The sequence below is a fragment of the Canis lupus genome, chromosome 1, assembly GCF_003254725.2.
Source record: "Canis lupus dingo isolate Sandy chromosome 1, ASM325472v2, whole genome shotgun sequence".
Lineage (NCBI taxonomy): Eukaryota > Metazoa > Chordata > Mammalia > Carnivora > Canidae > Canis > Canis lupus.
In genome coordinates this window covers 90,976,918-90,998,673 of record NC_064243.1, presented here as the reverse complement: position 1 = coordinate 90,998,673, position 21,756 = coordinate 90,976,918, and the positions used below count along the sequence as shown (strand labels likewise).

At 40.8% G+C, this 21,756-nt stretch overlaps 1 protein-coding gene across 5 annotated transcripts in view; it reads right to left on the bottom strand.

Annotated features, from left to right (window-relative positions):
- The window catches only part of SMARCA2 (SWI/SNF related, matrix associated, actin dependent regulator of chromatin, subfamily a, member 2), a 175,119-nt gene that overhangs the window by 8,391 nt on the left and 144,972 nt on the right, over positions 1 to 21,756 (bottom strand). For all 5 annotated transcript variants that reach the window (XM_025423415.3, XM_049092459.1, XM_025423418.3 and 2 more), the window contains 3 exons: positions 12,733 to 12,838; positions 12,133 to 12,234; positions 8,772 to 8,904 (listed from right to left, as the gene is read on the bottom strand). In XM_025423415.3, coding sequence (XP_025279200.1) covers positions 8,772 to 8,904; positions 12,133 to 12,234; positions 12,733 to 12,838 — 341 coding nt within the window. The remainder of the gene's footprint in view (positions 1 to 8,771; positions 8,905 to 12,132; positions 12,235 to 12,732; positions 12,839 to 21,756) is intronic.

Genomic DNA, 21,756 nt, shown 5'->3' with positions numbered 1-21,756 from the left:
ACGAAGAAATAAAATGCATCCACATTGGAAAGGAAAAAGTGAAAGTGTCACTATTTACAGAGGACGTTGACACTATATATAGAAAAGCCTCAATACGCCACCAAAACACTATTTAGAATGAATAAATGATTTGGCAAAGTAGTTACAATACAAACATCAACATACGGAAATCATTTATGTTTCCATGTACTGCTAATGAGCTATCAGAGATATTTAGGAAACAATCCTACTTAGGATTACATCAAAAAAAGAAAATACCTATGGATGAATTTAACCAAAGAGATGAAAGAAATTGAAGATAACAATGAATGATATTCCATGCTCATGGGTCAGAAAAATTAGTATTATTAAAATGTCCATACCATCCACAGTAATCTAAACATTCAATACAATCTCCATGAAAGTATCAATGGCACCTTTTATAGAACTGGAACAAATAAATCCTAAAATTTGTATAGAACCACAAAGGATGTCATATAGCCAAAGCAGTCTTGAGAACAAAGGCAGAGGTATCAAGATCCCTGATTTCAAACTATAATAATGAAAACATCATAGTACTGGCACAAAGAGAGACACATAGATCAATAGAATAGGATAGAGAGCTCAGAAATAAACCCATATTTATATGGTCAATCTATGACAAGGACAAGACTATATAATGGGGGAAAGACAATGTCTTCAATAAATGATGACAGGAAAACTGGATAGCTACATGCAAAAAGGTGAAACTGGACCACTATCTTATACCAAAGACAAAATAAATTCAAAATGCAATAAAAGGTTAAATGTGAGACCTGAAACCATCAAACTCCTACAAGAAAACACACAGTAAGCTCTTCAACATCCGTTTTAATATTCTTTTTGGTGCTAGTTTCTTCAGGGAAGGGCAACAAAAGCTAAAATAAACCAAAGGGGCTACATCAAACTAAAAAGCTTTTGTATAGTGAAGGAAACACCACCAACAAAATGAAAAGACAACCTACTGAATGTTAAAGATATTTGCAAATCATACATCCAATGAGGGATTCATATCCAAAATATATAAAGAATTTACAAAACTTAGTATCGAATACAACACAGTTAAAAAATGGGCAGAGGACTTGAATGGTTATTTTCCCAAAGATGCCAGCCAACAGGCACATGAAAAGAGGCTCAACATCACTCATCGTCAGGGGAATATAAATCAAAACCACAATGAGATAGTGCCTCACACCTGTCAGATTGGCTATTATCAAAAAGAAGTGTAAGTGTTGGTGAGGATGTGGAAGAAAAAGGAATCCTCATGCACTGCTGGGGGGAATGTAAGTTTGTGCAGCCACTACAGAGAACGGAGATGCCTTAAAAAATTAAAAATAGTATTACCACATGATCCAGCAATTCCACTTCTGGGTATTTATCTGAAAAAGGAAAATATGAATTCAAAGAGAGATGTAGCCCTATGTTCATTTCCGTATCATTTGCAACAGGCAAGATATGGAAGAATACCTAAGTATCCATCAATAGATACGTGGATAAATAAGATGTGACATATGGGTACACAATAAAAGTCCTCAGCCGTAAAAAAGTGAAATCCTGCCATTTACTGCAAATTGGATAGATCAAGAGGCTATTATGCTAAGTGAAATAAGTCAGGCAGAGAAAGACAAATACCATGTTGATTTCACTTGCATATAGAATCTAAAAAATAAAATGAATAAAACAGACTACACTTACAGGAAAAAAAATGGTTACCAGGTTGAGGAGGAGTTGTGAAGGATATTAAGAGGTACAAACTTCCATTTATAAATAAAGTCTTGGAGATATAATGGACAGCATAGGGAATACAGCCAATAATAAGGTAATAACTTTTTATGGATTCAGAGGATAACTAGACTTACTGTGGGGACCGGTTTGTAATATATAAAAATATCAAGTCACTATGATGTACACCTGAAACTAAGAGGATATCGTATGTCAATGATACTTCAATAAAAAAGATCCACCACTCTGCTGCCTACAAAAGAATTCAGATCTAAAGAAACACAGACAAAAATCAAGGGATGGAAAAAGATATTCCATGCAAATCAAAGCCAAAGCACAGCTGGGAAAGCTATAGTTATATCAGACAAAATAAACCTTTAAAGACAATTCCAATAAGAAAAAGATCATTACATAATGATGAACGGGTCAATCCACCAAGGGGATATAGCATTTGTGAATGTTTATGCACCCATCATAGGCACACCCAAAAACATAAAGCAAATATTAACAGACCTAAAGAAAGATATAGATAGCAATACAATAATAGCACATGACTTTAGGACTCCAATTACATCAATGGAGAGATCAACCATACAGAAAAGAAATGAGGAAACATCGGTCCTAAGTGACATGTTGGATCAGAGGGATTTCAAAGACACCTACAGGACATTTCATCCAAAAGCAATAGAATACACATTCTTCTTAATCTCCAGGATAAGTCATACATATGTAAGGCCACAAAGCAAATCTTAAGAAGACTTTAATATAAAGCACCGTTTACTGATCAAATGCTATGAAAATAGATATCAATTATGAGAAGAAAACTAGAAAATTCACACACGTGGAGATTAAACAATGTTACTGAACAACCAAGGATCAACAACAAAAATCAAAGGAGAAATAAAATACCTTAAGACAAATGAAAATGAAAACACAGTAAACCAAAACTTAGGCAGCAAAAGCACTTCTAAGAAAGAAGAAAAACCTTAAACAACCTACCTTTATATCTCAAGCAACTAGAACAAGAATAGAACAAGTCCAAAGCTTAGTGGAAAGGAGGAGATAATTTAGATCAGAGCAGAACTAACTGGAGAGTAAAAAGATAATAGAAAAGATCAATGAAACTAAAAAGCTGTTTCTTTGAAAACAAGCAAAATTGATGAATTTTTAGCTATGCTCACCAAGAAAAAAAGGTCTCAGAATCAAAAATGAAAGAGAAGTTACAACTGCTACTACTGAAATACAAAGGATCTTAAGTGACTACTATGAACAATTGTTCATATGCCAACAAATCTGACAGCTTAAAAGAAATAAATTCCTAGGAATATACAACCTACCAAGACTGAATTGTAAAAAGATAGAAAATATAAACAGATCAATTACTGTGTAAAGAGATCAAATTAGTAATCAAACACTTCCCAATTGACAGAAGTCTGGGACCAGACAGCTTCACTGGTGAATTCTACTAAACATTGAAAAAAAAAAAATGAATACCAATTCTCTCAAACTCAAAGAAGAGGAAGAAATACTTCCAAACTCATTTTCCAAGGCCAGTATTATGCTGGTACCAAAACCACACAAGGATGCTACAGGGAAAGAATATTACAGGCCAGTATCCCTTATCCCTGATGAGTACAGGTGGAAAACTTGTCAACAAAATATTAGCAATACAAATTGAACAATACTAAAAGGATCATATACCACAATCAAGAGCAATTTATTCTAAGGTGCCTGGCTGGCTCAGTTGATAGAGCACACAACTCTTGTGTAAATTTGAGCCCCATGTTGGGTATAAAGATTTATAAAGATTAGTTAAAAATAAAATCTTAAAGGAGATTTATTTCAGTGATGCAAGAATGGTTCAAATCCATAACTCAATCAATGTGATGCACCATATTAACAAAACAATGGATAAAAATCATGATATCTCAATAGATGTAGAAAAAGCATGAAAAAATTCAACAGCCATTTGTGAAAGAAACTCTCAACAAAGTACATATAGAGGAACCATACATCAACATAGTAAAGGCCCTATATGACAAGCCTACAATGAATACTATACTTGATGGAGAAAAGCTGAATTCCTCTAAGATCAGGATCAAAAACAAGGATGTTCACTCTTCCCACTTTTATTCAACACAGTATTGGAAGTCCTACCTGGAGCAGTTAGGCAAGAAGAAGAAAAAAAATTTGGAAAGGAAGAAAAAAAATAATCACTATGTGCAAATAATATTACACATAGAAAAACTCTAAGATTCTCTTAGAGTCTTCAAATTAAATGTGTTAGAGCTAATTGAAGAATTCAGTGGAAGGATACAAAATCAGAATGCCAAAATCTTTTGTATCTCTATACATTACTAACAAGCTATCAGAAAGAAATTAAGAAAGTATTCCATTTACAGATGCCTCACAAAGAATAAAATACCTAGGAATAAATTTAACCACGGAGGTTAAAGACCTATAAACTGAAAGCTATCAGACATTAATGAAACAAACTGAAGCATACACAGAGAAATGGCAAAAATATTAGTGCTAGCAACTGGAAGAAACATTGTTAACATGTCCATATTACCCAAAGCAACTGGTAGATTCAATGCAGTCTATCAGTATTCCAATGGATTTTTTTTTTTTTTACAGAAAGAGAACAATCCCTTAAAGCTGTATGAAACCACAAAAGATCCAGTGTAGCCAAAGCAATCCTGAGAAAGAACAAAGCCAGAGGTACCACACTCATTGATTTCAAACTATATTACAAAGCTATAGCAATCAAAACTGTATAGTACTGGCATTAAAAACAGACACATACATCACTGGAACAGAACAGAGAGCCCAGAAATAAAGCACACTCAGTTAACAACAAAGGAGCCAAGAATGTATAATGGCAAAGGGACAGTCTCTTCAGTAAATGGCACTGGGAAAACAGGAAAAAAAATGAAACTGGATCACTATCTTACACCATACAAAAATTATATAACAAGAATTATTTCAACATGGATTAAAGACTTGAGCCTAAGACCTGAAACCATAAAAGTCCCGGAAGAAAACAGGCAGTAAGATCCTTGACACTGGTCTTGACTTTGTTTATGGTGTCCAATCTGAAAAATCATTGCCAACAAAAGCAAAAATAAACAAGTGTGACTCTATTAGGCGAAAAAGTTTCTGCACAGCAATGGAAACCATCCACAAAATGAAAATGCAACCTACCAAATGGGCGAAAAAAAAAAAAAACGCTGCATATCCTCTCTGTTACAGAGTTAATATTCAAAATCTGTAAAGATCTTCTGTAACTCAATAGCAAACCACCCTGATTCAAAAATGGGCCAAGAAATTGAACATTTTCCCAAAGATATACACAGATGGGCAACAAGTACATAAAAAGGTGCTTATCATGTCTCGTCATCAGGGAAATGGGAGCTCACAACCACAATGGGGTATCCCCTCACATCTGTTAAAATAGCTAGTATCAAAAAGACTGTAATAAGTAAGATTATTATCTGAGTGAGGATATGGAGAAAAGGGGACCGTTGTACACTGTTCATGGGGATGTGAATTTGTGCAGCCACCATGGAAGACCGTATAGAGGGTCCTCAAAAATTAAAAATAATCATAATCCAGCAATTTACATGGGTGGGTGTTTACATAGAGAAAATACTAAATCAAAAAGATGAACCCCCATGTTTATTGTGGCATTACTTATACTGAAGATTTGAAACAACTAAGTGCCCACTGATGGGTAAATAAAAAAAATGTGTGTGCGCGCACACGCGCATGTGTAGTGGAATACTGTTCAGCCATAAAGAAGATGAAATCTTGCCATTTGTGGCAACAAGATGGGCCCAGAGGGCCTTAGATTAAGTGAAATGAGCAAGATAAATAACTGTATGATCTTGCTTAAATGTGAATTTTTTTTTTTTTTAATTTATTTATGATAGTCACAGAGAGAGAGAGAGAGAGAGGCAGAGACACAGGCAGAGGGAGAAGCAGGCCCCATGCACCGGGAGCCTGACGTGGGACTCGATCCCGGGTCTCCAGGATCGGGCCCTGGGCCAAAGGCAGGCGCTAAACCGCTGCGCCACCCAGGGATCCCCCTTAAATGTGAATTCTTAAGAATAAAACCAAAAAAAATCCCTGAGGCTAGTTACCAGAGGTGGGGATTGGAGGATGAGTAAAGGGGGTCAAAAGGTATAACTTATAGGTATAAAATAGTCCAGTGGTTTAAGGTAGAGCACGTTAACTGTAGTTAATAATACTGTATACGTGACAGTTGCTAACAAGTACATCTTTTACATTCCCAGCAAAAGAAAGCATTTCTAAGTATTTGTGGTGATGGATCTGAACCAGATTTACTGTGGTGAACGTTTTACAATATAGACAACTATTGAATCCTTAGATTGTACACCTGAAATTAACATATCTGTTATATACTCAATTTTAAAAGGATGTAGAAGAAGAGAGGGTCGAAGGGAAACAGCGTGAGAAAGATGCATGGGACCTGGGTTCTCGCCTTCAGCCTCCATCGAGGAGTGCAGGACACGGGCACCCTGATTTTGGTCCAGAGACACCCACAGCACACTGTGCCCTACAGAACTGTGAGCTAATAAATGAATGTTGTGTTAAGCCACTATGTTTGTGGTGATTTGTTACGGCGACCACAGCAAGTTAACACACTGCGTCTCAAGAGAGCTCAAACTAAACTGCTTGGAGTAAAAGGGCAGCTCTCTGAAAACAGATTAGAGATGTGGCTCTGAAATCAGGAACTTTCTAGCTAAGGTCTGTTATGTAGACCAAAGACCTCACATGCTGGGATATCAGAACTGGGGAATAACTGTACAAAGTTGGGAAAGGTTAAATTAATAAAAGGCAGAATCATTGAGAAGAATGACACTGAGGACAGGTGTGGGTGTGGGGAGTGAGACACTCAAGCACACTGCTGACAAAGATAGAAACTCCAGGCCATGGGGCAGTGTGCACACATCAGATGTTTGGAAAATGTCTGCAGTGATATATGGGTAAACATTTTCAGGACATTATTTAAGAGTGAGATTGATACATTGTGTTAGACTCCATTAATGAACGTTTATATTGCTATATGAAGGCACTTACTGCCATAGGAAAATGTTCATAATATAGAAAAATTAGGCTGCGAACCAGTGTGCTGGGCTTTTTATAAAGAAAATAGGGAGAGAAAAAAACTGGAAGGCAAATTCTCAAAATGTTACGTGTATACCACATCATGGAATTACACTACTGTCCTTTGTTAAGAAAATACTTTCCGAGTCGTCTGCACTGTGTCCTCAGGAACAAATCTAATAAATTTGAAGTCTACCTATAGTGTTTGACATAGTAGACCCTAAACCATTGGGATTTATTACTTGGGGAGGAGGTACGGGTGAGGACATAATTCGGTAAGAAAGTTGAGACTTGGGATCCCCGGGTATCTCAGCGGTTTAGCACCTGCCTTCAGCCCAGGATGTGATCCTGGAGACCCAGGATCGAGTCCCACATTGGGCTCCCTGCATGGAGCCTGCTTCTCCCTCTGCCTCTGTCTCTCATGAATAAAATCTCTTAAAAAAAAAAAAAAAAGTTGAGACTTTTGAGGACAGCCTTGATCTTGTCAATATAAGGGTTATCAACCAGAGCTGGGGTGAAGCTAAGACACAAGAGGTTATTTGCCTTGGGTGCAAAATTTCTGAACAGACAAAGATGTGTTGTGCACACGTCCACACACACACACGGGAATATTATGCAGCCATAAAAAGAATGATGTTTTGCCATTTGCAATGACATGGATGGAGCTAGAGTATTCTGCTAAATGAAATAAGTCAGAGAAAGACAAATACCATGATTTCACTCATATTTGGGATTTAAGACACACACACAGACCAACCGAGCAAAGGAAAGGAGACAAACCAAGAAACAAACTCTTAACTATAAAGAACTGATGGTTACCAGAGGGGGATGGAGGGATGGGGACTTCTGTGATAGGGATTAAGGATAGCACCCATCTGCAGAGCACTGAGGAGTGTAGAGTTGCTGAATCACTCTATTATTGTACTCCTGAAACTAACAGAACACTGTATGGAACTATTCTGCCATTAAAATTAAAAACTTAATTTAAAAAAATTTCTGAAGGCACCAAAACTCAGTAATCAAAGTAAAGACACTAACACAGTATTTGAAAAACTCAAAATTAATGCAGCAAAAAAAAAAAAAAATCCATAATGAATACCAAAATTTTTTATTTTTTATTTTTTAAGTAATTCTTCCATTTTATTAAGATTTTATTTATTTATTCATGACAGAGAGAGAGACAGGCAGAGGGAGAAGCAGGCTCTGTGCAGGGAGCCTGATGTGGGACTCGATCCCGGGTCTCCAGGATCACACCCCGGTCCGAAGGTGGCCCTAAACCACTGGGCCACCAGGGCTGCCCTGAATACCAAAATTTTAAATAAAGGTGGGATCAGTGTCTGATCCATGATGGATAAGATGGACCACGTTTCCAACTCTTTTTGACCATTATCATTTTCTAAGACAGGGATTTTCACAGTGTGGTCCTGGGCCCAGCAGCCTCAGGATTCCCTGGGAATGGGTTAGAAATGCTCGCAAGCCCCAACACGGGTTATAGAACCGACACTCTGGGGGTGGTGCCCAGGAATCAATGCCCATCAGTCCCTCCAGGTGAGAAGGCCACTGTGTTACATAACATAGGTGGTATGAACAGCAATGTTGGTAGAAATTGTATTTTACACTGAGTTTTCAGAGACAACATTCAGTGAGTGAGTGCATGGCAGCTGGCCCTATGCTAAGCTCCATGCATGCATGGGGGTGTTTTTAGTACCTGGGTTTTATAGAGAAGGAAAGCAACCTTGAGCAGGGTTAAGCACACTGCCTGAGGTTGCCCAGTGAGGACACAGGAGACGAAGAAGTGGAATCCAGATCTGCTGGACTCTAGTTTTTCGTTAGCATCAGTAGAACCGTCTATGCAGGCAGCAAAGGGCAAAGAAGTGGAAGAAGCACAGGCTTGGACTTACCTTCTGACTCAGACTCCTCCTCATCTTCCTCCTCCTCCTCTTCGTTGCTTTCGTCCTCACTCTCTTCCTCTTTGGCAATTTTCTGCCGAGCACTCTTAAACACAGACTGTAAGACGATCGAGTCTTCATAGATCTAGCGGGTCAGAGTGGCATTGGTTAAAAACTGCAAACCGAAGCCCCCTAGATTCTCATCTACAGTGTGCTCTTCTCTTCGAGGAACACACCTGCTTTGTTACACGTGAATCCTGTTATCTTCCATTAGTAATAGCTTTTATGGCAGCAGAAAACCCAATAGGAAAACACTGAACTCAAATATAGACACACTTATTCTTAGGGGAAAAAGTCCATTTGCAGGTGAAATAATGTGTGTGTGTGTGTGTGTGTGTGTGTGTAAGGGCACAGATACTTAGGGAATGGTGAGCTTCCATAAAATAGCCTCTCATTTTGCCAACAAAAGGAGTATTTTAAAAAACTAAATTTGAATTGTTCTATCAGATACTGTGGTAAAGCAACCTTCTTTAAAATGCAAATCCCGGGATCCCTGGGTGGTGCAGCGGTTTGGCGCCTGCCTTTGGCCCAGGGCGCGATCCTGGAGACCCGGGATCGAATCCCACATCGGGCTCCCGGTGCATGGAGCCTGCTTCTCCCTCTGCCTGTGTCTCTGCCTCTCTCTCTCTCTGTAACTATCATAAATAAATAAAAATTTAAAAAAAATTAAAAAAATAAAATGCAAATCCCCTAACAAATGGAAGCTGTTCTTTATTATTAATCGGTATCAGCCATTACTATTCCAATCAATACTTCACTTTTAGTGTATGCACATACCTGAGCACAGCCCTGTGCATTTGCTAAGACCTAAAGTTCAAAAGTGGTCTCGTTTCTCAAAAAACTGAAAACAGAAGTACCATTTGATTCCGCTACCCCACCTCTGGGTATATGTCCAAAAGAACTGAGAGCAAGATCTTAAAGGGAGAGCTGCACAGCCATGTTTACAGCACATTATTTTCTTAATAGCCAAGAGTCGGGGCAACCCGGGTGGCTCAGCGTTTTAGCTCCTGCCTTCAGCCCAGGGGTGTGATCCTGGAGACCTGGGATCGAGTCCCACATCTGGTCCCTGCCTGAAGCCTGCTTCTCCCTCTGCCTGTGTCTCTGCCTCTCTCTCTCTCTCTCTCTCTCTCTCTGGGTCTCTCATGAATAAATAAATATTATCTTAAAAAAAAAACAGCCAAGAGTCAAAGCCGACCCAGTGTCCATGTCCATTGATCAATGGATGGATGGTTAAAAGGCAGTATATATGGAAAATGAATTTATATATACTATGTATACACACACAGACACACACATACTGACTGAGTCATGTATATGAAGCAACTAAAGTAGTCAAATTCATAGAAATACAAAATAGAATAGTGGTTCCCAAGGATGGGGGGAGCTGTCTCTGGGGAGGTGTTTCATGGGTATAGAGTTTCAGCTTTACCAGATGAAAGAGTTCTGGAAATCTGTTGCACAATCAAGACAACATACTTAGTACTACTGAACTGTACCCTTAAAAATGGTGACAATGATACATTTCAGGTGTTTCAACAAATACAAAACCATAGTAAACAATGGCTCTGGCTCTAGAACAGAATCCTTCATTGTAAAGAGGAGCCACACACTTGAAGGTGATGAGGCACCCTGGAGAAAGTACCAAAGGACTTAGTACAAGGGAACAGAGGATGGGGAGGGGCTCTGGGGTGGGGTTTCTGGGACAGAATTTGCCAAAAATCAGAATTCAGCTGCATATTCACAGGTGAGGAGGATTCCATCAGGGCTGAGAAAGGTGGGGGGGGGATTTTAGGGAAGGAAACCAAGTGAGAAGGAGGGGCATGCCGCTGGCATTGCACTAAGGTCCATTTCCTGGTGATGACCATGGACTGCATTATGCAAGATGTTGTGGTCTTGTGACCATATTAAGGGTACACAGGCTCTCTCTGTCCTATTTCTTGCAACAGCATGTGTATCCAGGGATGCAGGTGTTCATGGGGCCCTTGTGATTGGACCACAAACTGTTTAGGTTGAGAAGCAGTGGAGAAGGTGGCTACAGCATGAGGGTAGAGATACAATTTTTGCAAAGGAGCCTATGGAGATGGAATTCGGTCTAGAACCCAATACCACATGGTGATGGTGGGTAGTAGACAGGCAGAAAAAGGTGGTAAGAGAGAGAGCAACTAGTATCCAGGAGGCAGTAAGAAGGAAGCCAATCGAGAGGCCATGTGTGACTCTACTTCTTATGCAAGACAGGCTGTGGGTGGGCAGGGAGACTGCAGCACTGAAGGGGACTGGATGTATGGTACCATGCTGCCCCAGCAGAATATGAAGATCCCAAAAACCTATGCAGGGACTGCAAGTGGGCATTCACAGAACACATCCTTGCTGACTCTTACATACCCTCTGTGTCCTCGTGTTCATTCTTGCATTCTTTGAATAATGCCTTGAACACAGAAGACATGCTCTCAAGAACTAGTGTTTTGGTCACACACCACCATGAGTCTGGAAATGTACAGTCTTTTTAGAGAAAGCTTATGCAAGGAATCTGGTGTTCTCTCCATTTTAATGGCTAGAATTGACATGAAGGTGAAAAACAAGATCTGGAAAGAAACTCCAAGAACTTAACAGTGGCTTGACACTGTAATGGGTGGCAGACACACTGACCTCTCCTTTCTTTTTCAAGATACAAGAGCATTGGGCCAAAAATACAGACAAGAAAAAGGGGGCGCCTACAAAAGGAGAGTGGGACCAGGGTATAATTAAAGTGAGAGAATCCTCCCCCTAGTTATTCTAATCAACTGAGTGTCATTCATTTCTACACAGTAGTAGGCAAGGGCAGTTCTTTATTGCAGCTGGCTTGACAAGCATTTTCTGTAAGCAATCAGAGGCAGTGGTTTTTCTCTAGATATATTTTTGTTTTGTTTTGTTTTAAATTACAGTAGTTTCACTTCCTGATGCAAGGTTATGGTCAGAGAAACGAAGGTGAGTATCATCAAATTCACAGTCTCTACAAAAGCAAAAACTGTACTTCTAGCCTTTTAAGCATTACACTAAGTGATTTCCTGGAATTCCTCCAATTAGAAGCCAAGCCTTGAAGGAAACACCCAGTAGGAGCTAGCACAGCTATGGTACAAAGGGGCTGGCCTTAATTTGGAAGTGCCAAAGCCACAATTTACTTACATTCTAGCTAGCAACTGTAGGCTTTTATTTCTTATTTTTGATTCTGCCCAAGGGAGTAGCAATGATTCAAACCGTAGAAAACGAAATGTATCACTTAAAAGCACAGAAGCACCTATAAGGTTAAACATTTTTCAGACAACTCCAGACACACCTGGGATCCCTCCAAGTTGAACGTCTGAGCATTGTGACAGAGAAGCATGACATCTTTCTCCAGGTCACCCAGGCTCCGGTACTTGTGATTACGAATTCTTTCCTAATGCAAATTTTGAATAAAATAGAGGAAAGAAAAGGAGAGGGGAAAAAATGCAAAAAATCATTATTTGGTTAAAAAAAAAAGCCTAATTTTTCCCTTTGTCTTCACAGCCAACCGCCCTGCAGGGGATGCAGGTCTGCACAACTCCAGGGGGTGACATTCAGAGATACCACACTTGGGTGTCCCTTCTTGTAAGGGGGAAGGAGGAGCAGGGGATGGGAAACCAGAACAGCAAAAGGATGGGGGCGGTGGGGGGGGAAGAGTTTGAAACTTCTTCAATAAAACGCAGTATCATACAATATGTGCTCTCGACATAATAAGATACATATAAAGGCCCAAGGATATCTGAGTCATTCTAGTGACAAGCCCTAGATGGCATGTGTGGGGGGGGAGGGCGGTGTCCATAGGGGTCAGACAGGATGACACTGCCAAGTCCTGTCATCATTTCAATGAATTTATCCTTCTTTTTTTATAAAGCTTGTAAAACAAAATATCTACCTTTATTTTTTTGAAATCCACCGGCTTCCTAATTAATTCATAATATTCTGGTAATTCCTTCCTCGAAGGTAACTGAATGAAGACTTCACTGAGCTGCCGCCCTGAACTGTAGGGTGGGAGAAACAAACAAAAACATATCCGATCATACGCTACCAAAAAGAGATTTCAGAAAGTGTCAAAAAAGCAAACTGTGTCCCATGCTTATAGACACAGGGCCCTTTAAATCAAGAGAAATCCCACAACTGTCCTCAAGATTAATGCTCCTTGTGCTAACTCTGAAATCACATTAAAATGCCATTAGATCCTTCTTCTGTCACACATCGGATATGGGAAGTCCACTGTGAGTTCCTTTCCGAGTGAACCCATCTCTGCTTTTTGATAGAAATATTTAAAATGTCCTATTCAACCAACAATTCCATTTTTAAATGAATAATAATTGAGTTGGTAAAAAAAAAAATACAATAGCTTTATTTCCACGCTCCTTTGTCTTCAAACTCCCTGTGTACTTAGGAAATGGTATGTTAGAATGTACTCTGGAAACTCAAATGAAAAGCTTTTGTGTGTCCTTCTTTTCTGTCTTATTCCTTGAGAATATTTTACACACTGTGACCCAGGCATACCTTTATTATTATTTGCCAGAGGAACCCCTTCAGATTGCCTAACTGTACTCCTGTGCATATGGAGCCATTTGGGCAGAAAAGAACACATTTAGTAAGTATGGATGCCCTGTGTGTCTGGGATTAATGTGGTACCCTCCCTCAAATCCATGGTAGCTTTATTTGAAAGCAAATACTAATAGCAACAAATGCTTAGTGATTTATAACTCTGAAAAACAGTCTATAAAGCATTATAAGCTTTTAACATCACTTAGAATATTAGAAGCAGGCACGGTCAAAGGAACAAAGATCCAATTTAGTTCAAGATTCTAACATCAGACTTGGCCTATCCAGATCAATGGCAGCTTGTGAGGTATGGTGGAGTCATTTTTCACAAAAATCTTGCTTCCCTTACAATGCCGTCTCTACGTCCTTTGTGAAGGCAGACATACCAAAAAATAAACATCAATCACGGCCATGTAAATTCTAGAAGGTGAGCCCAGGAGTGTGCAAGGATGCTAGAAGCTGTGGCTAAGAATGAGTGACAATATGCTGTTTTAATCCATAGTCCCAGCTGTATAATTAAAAAATATTCATAATGACAGTTATCATAAAAAAGGCATGCGCAGTAACTCAAATGGTTGCTTAGCAACCAGTGGGGAAAATGCTGAAGAGCATAGGGGCCTGCATAAATTAACCGAAAATCCTCTGTCAAAGGAATGGGCGAGTTTTTCTGTTAAGCTGGGTCTCTGCTTTATTTTTTTTTTAAAGATACATATATGAGCTTCATGAATATGAAAATCAGGGGCACACACAAGAGGTTTAAGAGCACAGCAGTTTACCAGGCAATTGGATTTTTAGGTTATCGTGGGAAGAACCAACAAGCGTCTCCCACCCCACAGCCACCCCTACCCGCCCTCCCCCCACCCCTGGCTGATAAATGTGTTTGTACCTCCATAAATCATACCACAAGGTATATGACAAAAACCAGTTTATTTACTATCACCTTCAACACGGGGCCACAACTTCTGGGTTGTTTCTTTTCCTACCATTCTGAGATTTATATACACAAACATTTTACCTGTTTGAAACAAGAGTATCTGAAAGGCAATTTATCGGTATCAGTTTTCCTATTTCCATCCTTGTCTTCTCAACAATCAAAAGTCAGACCCCTTTGTAAACTCAAGATTGAACACCTGACCCTCAATGACATCTTCATGCTGTCATTTTGTACATTGCCAACAGATGGTGTCATTTTTCTATTGATGGGTTACAAGGACATCTTTGTACACCTGTGACGGACAGACTCTTGATTTCAACTGTAAGACTGGTGAAATAAGAAATCAGCTGTTTACACCAAGAATGTGATAAAGTGCTTTCGAACAGGGGCAAAATGGCCAAAGCAACCTTGGTCTGATGTCTCTACCCTTAGTCAGGTTGTGAGGATTCTAGATCCTGTGATGAGACGCGTACCAGAATTGACCTGTGCTCATCGAGGAGACAGCCGAACATTCTCACTTAGAAAATAATACCAAATTTATTTGGTTCAGATGGTTTCAAAAGTTAGTGCTCATATGACTCAATATTCCCATCCTACTTCCTTTCTCCTGTCTCCCTAAAGACAGAGGACAGGAGCAACTGGAATACTTGGAAGCTACAGGGAAAATACCTCTTGTGGATGTTGGTTCGATCATCATACAGACATCTCAGTCTGGCTTTCAAAGCCCTCCTCAGCTCATTCTCTGCAAACCCTGTCTGTACTGATGACCTGACTCTTCTGGTCAGGACAGCTTCTTTCCTGTGTGCCTGTGAAGACCATGGCCAATGCCTACTTAGTTACTAATTCCCAGTCTCCATACTTCCAACCATACTTCAAGAACCCATCCTCCATAACAAAGGGAAGAAATTCTTACTCTCACACTAACCCTTCGTACTTCACTGCCCAGAACTTAATTATTTTATATACGTGGGTTTTTTTTCTTCTCTCTTTTCCGAAGAGGGTGGGAACATCTGAACATATAGCTAAAAACCTTCCCCATCCCTGTCAGAGGCAGGGCCAGCTCAGGCAGGAATGTCAGGAAGGCATCCAGCTCTACATGACCTATAGGGCCAGCTCAGGCAGGAATGTCAGGAAGGCATCCAGCTTTACATGACCTATAGAATGTAGTGAGTTTGGGGCACCCACGTGGCTCAGTTAGTTAAGGGTCAGGATCCTAGGGTCATGGTATCAATTCCAGAGTCCAGCTCCCTGCTCAGTGGGGAGTCTGCTTCTCCCTCTCCCCTCCACACACACCACACTGTATATGGACTCTCTAAAAGAAAAAATAAATTAAAAAAAATCTTAAAGAATGCATCGAGGTAGGAGAACCACTTGCTGACAGATCACTACAAGAACTTCTTTCCTAAATTAAAGGTTAAAAAAATAAATTAAAAAGGAAGTGAAACAGCCTGCCAGAGTTTTGAATTCTTGGCATTTCTCTCTCAAACTTAAGCTGAGCAAAGGCTTTTTCAATATACCTTTTTAAATGCCCTTTTTTTTTTTTTCAGTGCTGGAAAGTTTTTTTAAGTCCAGGACAATGGACTAATTGTATAATGGTTTGCCGAAGGTGTTCTGTTTCTGTTGAAATGCTTAACTTACCACCCCCCTTCCCAGGTATTTTCCATTATGTCATTTTATACAATTTAAGGCTGAAGTATAAATTGTTGGCTGGAAGTACACTGCTCTCCATGACAGAAGCGATACCCGCTCCCCTCCTCTGAAAAAGGAATGCACTGATGGTCCATGACTTCACCTCTATTTCGTATAGTGACCTATCACAGAAGAGCAACCATGACCTGGATAAGGAAGAACCTGGGTGGGAGGAGTATAACCTAAAATATAAAACAACAGTGTGTACCTCATGGAGTTTACAGGTGCTGGGGGGCAAGCTGCCCCGAGGTTCCCCTCCACAGAGGTGAATGGGCACAGGGACACACGGCCATGGTGTCGTGGCGTGCTGTGCCACCATGGGAATGGTGGTTTGCAAACCCTGCATGTACGGCCTCTATGCGCACGGATACGCAGACACACAAGTGAGGTGAACTTTGCTGTGCTTCATCTGGGAACCAACTTCTTTCCCATTACTTCAATAAACCAAATGACGCTACTTTCACATCTGTACTCCTGGGACTCTAAATAGTGACAGCATACGTGATGAACATTATATAAACATCAGCTTTACTTCTGATTGCATGTTAGGTAGGACAAATCTGGAAGAGGGCAGAAGCCTGAAATGCAAGCTAAGGAACCTACTCCTCTAAAATGCCAGCTGTTGTGCCTTCCCTGCAAACCTAAACCAAGAAGATAAGGTATTGGGTGAGAGGTTTTTTGGTTTTTGTTTCATGATTTTCTTTTTATCTGCCCAGGCTAATCCGTTGACAATCATGAATAATAGATACTTCTGAAAAAAGAGAATTTATCTAACATGGAAATAACCACATTAACTAAACAAAACCTATCCTGCCTCCATTAAAAAAAAAAAAAATGTCATGATTTAGAATACCCACTTGGAAGGATTTTACAAAAGAAAAAGTTATTATAATCCTAAAGGAATCAAACACAGGAACCCTTTTGGGAAGAAAACTTAAAAAAAAAAATGCCCTCAATATTGGAGGGTAGTAGGTCAAAGTATGCTGTTGCTTTTCAGTGTCAGATTCCTATAGGGTTAAATACAAACCACTTAAAAATGCACCTGAAACACAATAGGCACCCACTTCCCAGAGAGCCCCCAAAGACCCGAGCCAGGCACAAAACAGGTGTGACAAGCACATGTGCTGTGTTCACTATTGCGATCTCTCACCTGAGTCTTACTGAGTATTGATTGATAATTCCTAACAAGCTTGGAAACCTAAAGGATACAGGAGGTTATGGCAAAACAGAATGCGATGCGGGTAGATTTGCTTTTCACAGTGAAGTGGTAGCTGTTAAAAGTCACCCAGGGTTGAGTTAGGACTATAGATAACAGGACGTGCCCAAGTTATCAACAAAAATACGATTACATTGGGTTAATGTAAGGTAAATGCCCAGATGTTAGCAGTTGATTAAGGGCTCACTCAGCTCAGTAAGAAAAAGCATCAAGGCTTTATCAAGAGTCTTAAGTACAGTTTACCCTGCTGCATGGTTCTATTTTTGGTGATCTATTCTAGGCTAATAACACACATATGTAACATAAGTTTGTCCATATTACAGACACATACATGAACGATGTTCATCACAGCATTATTTAAAATAACTAATTTAAACCATCCAGAATATTTATTGGGAAAAGGGCAAAGGAATGCTAGAGTCTGAAATTCTGAATCTGAAGAGTATACCTTAAAGAAGGGAAAAATCCTTGTTGTGACCTTCAATAAAAATAAACAAAAACACAAACACAGAGCATCAAATTGTAAATGCAGTACAACCGCAAGTAGGTTTTTAAAAAGTCATAAACTAAGGACCACAAGGAGATATGCCAGAGCATAAATAAATATTCACAACAACATACTAGGATTCAACAGAATGAGAATTTACACTCTAATGTAATTTGGAACCATATCATTATCCATAAATAAAGTAGGTCTCAAACACTTTTACTGGGCTACCTTCTTTAAAAACATGCTGTAAGTCAAAAATCTAATCTAATTTTTTCCGGGGAAATGATATCTAAGGGGTATATGATCAACTTTTATTTATATCACCATAAATAGCACATTTCACCAACTGGCATCTTTTAATTCTACCATAATAAGGCCAAATAAATAGTAGAAAAGAATAATTCCATAAAATCTTTAATGTATCACAACCATCAAAATCTAATATACTATTAAGTTCCTATTTCTTTCTTCAGGTTTCTCTCCTTGAACTTATTACTTTGAATCAAAGGTGCTCACCAGGACATGGGATTCCAAGAATATTACTTACTTGCTTAGACAATCATTTTGAGGAAACTTTGAGATCTATCATCTATCACGTGACTCTTTTAGAAATAAAGAGCCAGGATGTCTGGTTGTTTCTCCCCTTTTTCTCACTTGACGTTTCCCAGGAGCAGGTAAAAGTATAGAGTCTTTACTGCCCACCTGTTCACTTGTGACCTTGGTCAACTATTTCACCAGTTTATGTCATGTCTTCCTGTAGACCTGGACAGGACTCGAAGAATGCTGTCCTTTCAAAAGGCAAGGATCCACCTTCCCTTCCCCTGGGTATTTTATCCTTTGATCCAACCCTGTGCCTCTACTTTGTAATAGTAAAAACTCTTCCAAGGTTTCAGCTGAAAGGTGACCAAACTCAAAAGCACAAAACGTTCACAGGGAAACAAAATCAAACGCTTCCCCATCTGAGCCACAGGTCCCAAGCGTCACTGTGTTAAAAGGGTGGGTTTAAGGGGGCACCAGAGCACTGCCTTGTCTTAAATTGCTGTTTCAGCAAACTCCTAAGGAAGACATAGGACATGTGATTCTAAGGAAAGAGGCAGATTTTTTTTCCCCCACAAATATGAAAGAACATATATGTCCAATAACTGCCATCTTATGGAGCAATCCATTTTTTATTAAAATGCTTGTAGAGTGGCTTTAAAGACAGTTTTATCAGCCTGTAAGAAAATCTGGTTTGTTATTCCAGCTGGGACTCCTCCTCCTCCCTCAGAGAGAGGTCATTTATGCTGGTATTGGTCTGCAGCTCTGAGAGGCAGAGACCCTGGATTTCCGGGCCAGACTGACCCTGGAAGCCTCCGGAGGCCTTCTGCGCCTTGGAAAGAGAACAGGCTAAGTTTATTTGCAGGCTGCCCACTTGCTTTATGTGGGTATAATTGGCCGAGCATCATAAATAAGTGTCAAGTCGCCAGGAGTCAAAATAGCCTATTTGATTGAACAGATGAAAAGTATCAGTATTTGTTATGAGGGAAAAATAAAGTACCGAAACCCACATTTCCCTGAGCAAACTCTCCCTGGATGAAATGCAACTCCTCAGCATTTCCCAAAGTGTGCTCCATGGAACACATGCTTCATGGATTTTTAACTGTTTTCCCTGGAAAAAGGGGTCTGTTCGTCCAAGGAGTTTTGGGGATACACCAGGTGGAACGAGGTTCAACAGGTTATTTTTGGTCAGATTTCTCAGCGTCTCTCACTGCAGAAGCTATAGGGCTGGAGTTTGAGGACTCCAGTCTGGGGAGCACCATCCCAGACAACGCATGAAGTTATGACCTCACCAGGCTGTAGCTACATAAGATAAACTGTCAGCCCTGAGGCTAAGCGCCAAATATCCAATATAGGAAGAAAGGCTCCTCACCTGGAAGGAAGATTTTCTACAAGTGTGTCTACGTGGTCACACTACTATTTCACAACAGTTTCTCTCTAGTCTAATTAGGGCTACTATACACAAAAGTGCTTGAGACCGAGATCCATAGCAGATCATAGCCTCTCTCCCCTATTAGAGAAAGACACCATGTCTGGTGACAACACTGCTAAAAATAAATTTCATCTAAAAGAGCTTCTTGGCTAGTCCTGAAGGGATAGTCAATACTAGCAACATAATCACAACATCAAGGGCAGTTTATAGCCATAGAGAGAAATCGGACTTCCAGGGAGGGAGTAGGCTGGGCGGGGTAGCTGTGCACACGTGCACGTGGCACCCACACATGCCACCTGTCCTTTCATCCGAGTTCCTGTGAGTGGCACCACATTCACTTACCAGGGACCCAAGGGTGATCTGTAGATCCTCCTCTCTCACATCGGGTCTGCTCTGGAGTCTCATCAGTCACACCTCTGAGAAGTCACATCCGTCCTCATACCCACTGCCTTGTCCCATGCTTTCCCCCCATTCCTTGCACTGCAGGGACCCGTCCTTCTCGGATTCACATGGTCTCTAGAGGGTCCTGCTTTTCCTTATCACCATGGCTGCCCGCCACACGACACCAAGTGCTTCTGCCTCGTCCACCACCCCTGCGGTCTACATGGGAATCCTCACCCTGCCCACAAGAAGACTTGAGTGAGGCCTTTACTTCTCCTGCACCGTGCCCCCCGTACACCACACTGTACTCATAACTGGGTACGTGTTCTTCCTTTATAGCTCTTTCCCACTATGCTTTCAGGCATTCCGTTTTATTCATTTCTCTACCCCCCTTTCTCAATACTCGCACAGACTGATACAGAAAATGCTCAGTGCTTCTCAACACATGAAAAGAACTTTCAAATTCTGTTCATCCTAATGCAAGTTCTGAACAACACACATCATAAACTCCGGCACATGGGCGTGGAAAAAAGCAGCATACCTGACAGTAAGGGACGAGAAAGACTCCAGAGCCCGGAGGGAGGAAACGTCAAGGCCCTTGCTATGGCTCTCGAAATTGTAGTTTAAATGTGCCTTCCGTAAAAATGAATCTATCTAGGTGTCAACTACACACAGCCGTATCATCCCCGCCAAAAAGCCCAGGCATGACATCGGAGGCTTCCAATTCCCTTTTAAGTTGTGATCACTCCATTTTTCATGGTCACAAGACCGTTTTGATGGAAGAGGGGTAAAATGAGCTTATGTCTGTCCTTGTTGGCTGGGTTGGCCATTGAGCCACATCATGCCATTTGGACCATAAAGCCTCCTCCTTTCCCTGTTGGGGTGGCGGAAGCTGTTATCCAAGCTGCTTCCTTATTTTAAAGTGGCCCCACTAATAAAGTCCAGTTATTTGTTGATTCAATCCCAAATGCAAATCCAGACTGAGTTCCGTGATGGCAAAAGTGGAACCCAATTCTTGATGTCCCACAGTACACCCTACATTTATTAGGGTGTCTGGGTTCCAGGACCCAACGCTGTTTCCTGAACACCAACAAGAATCGTCAAACAAATCCACCATGCCCTCCAACAGTCCCACGCCCACACAGACATGGGGCAGGCGCAGGTCTCCCCCACCTTTAACCATCCTATTGACACAACTGGGGATGGGTATTCCTTCTGGAACGCAGAAGAGCAGCAGCTTCAAGACTTCTTCCTCCTGGCCCTAGGCTGGCTCACCCTACACTAGTGTGGGGAGAAAATGCTGTCAAGGATGTTACTGGGTCAACCCAAAAGAGTGGAATATGGACAGTCAAGGATCATACCCTTTTTAAGTTCAGGCTGACTGAAAGCAAACAAAAAAAAAAATAAAGAATAAAAACAAAAACCTTCCATGTAGTTCTAGTGGCTCCTAACCCCGGGAAATCGTGCGCATCCTCCTGGGCCGCTCGACCAACATCGCCTCATCCTCACAAAGCCCCTAGGGGAGCATTTCCGTTTCGCACCCGCAGCGGAAGCAGCACCCGGAGGGCCAACCAACGGGCTGAGGCCGATGGGGAGGCCACGTGGCAGGGGCGGGGCCCCGGAAGCCACGCCCAGGGCGCAAACCCTCCGCAGGCCCGCCGCCATGACGGCAGAAACGGGCGC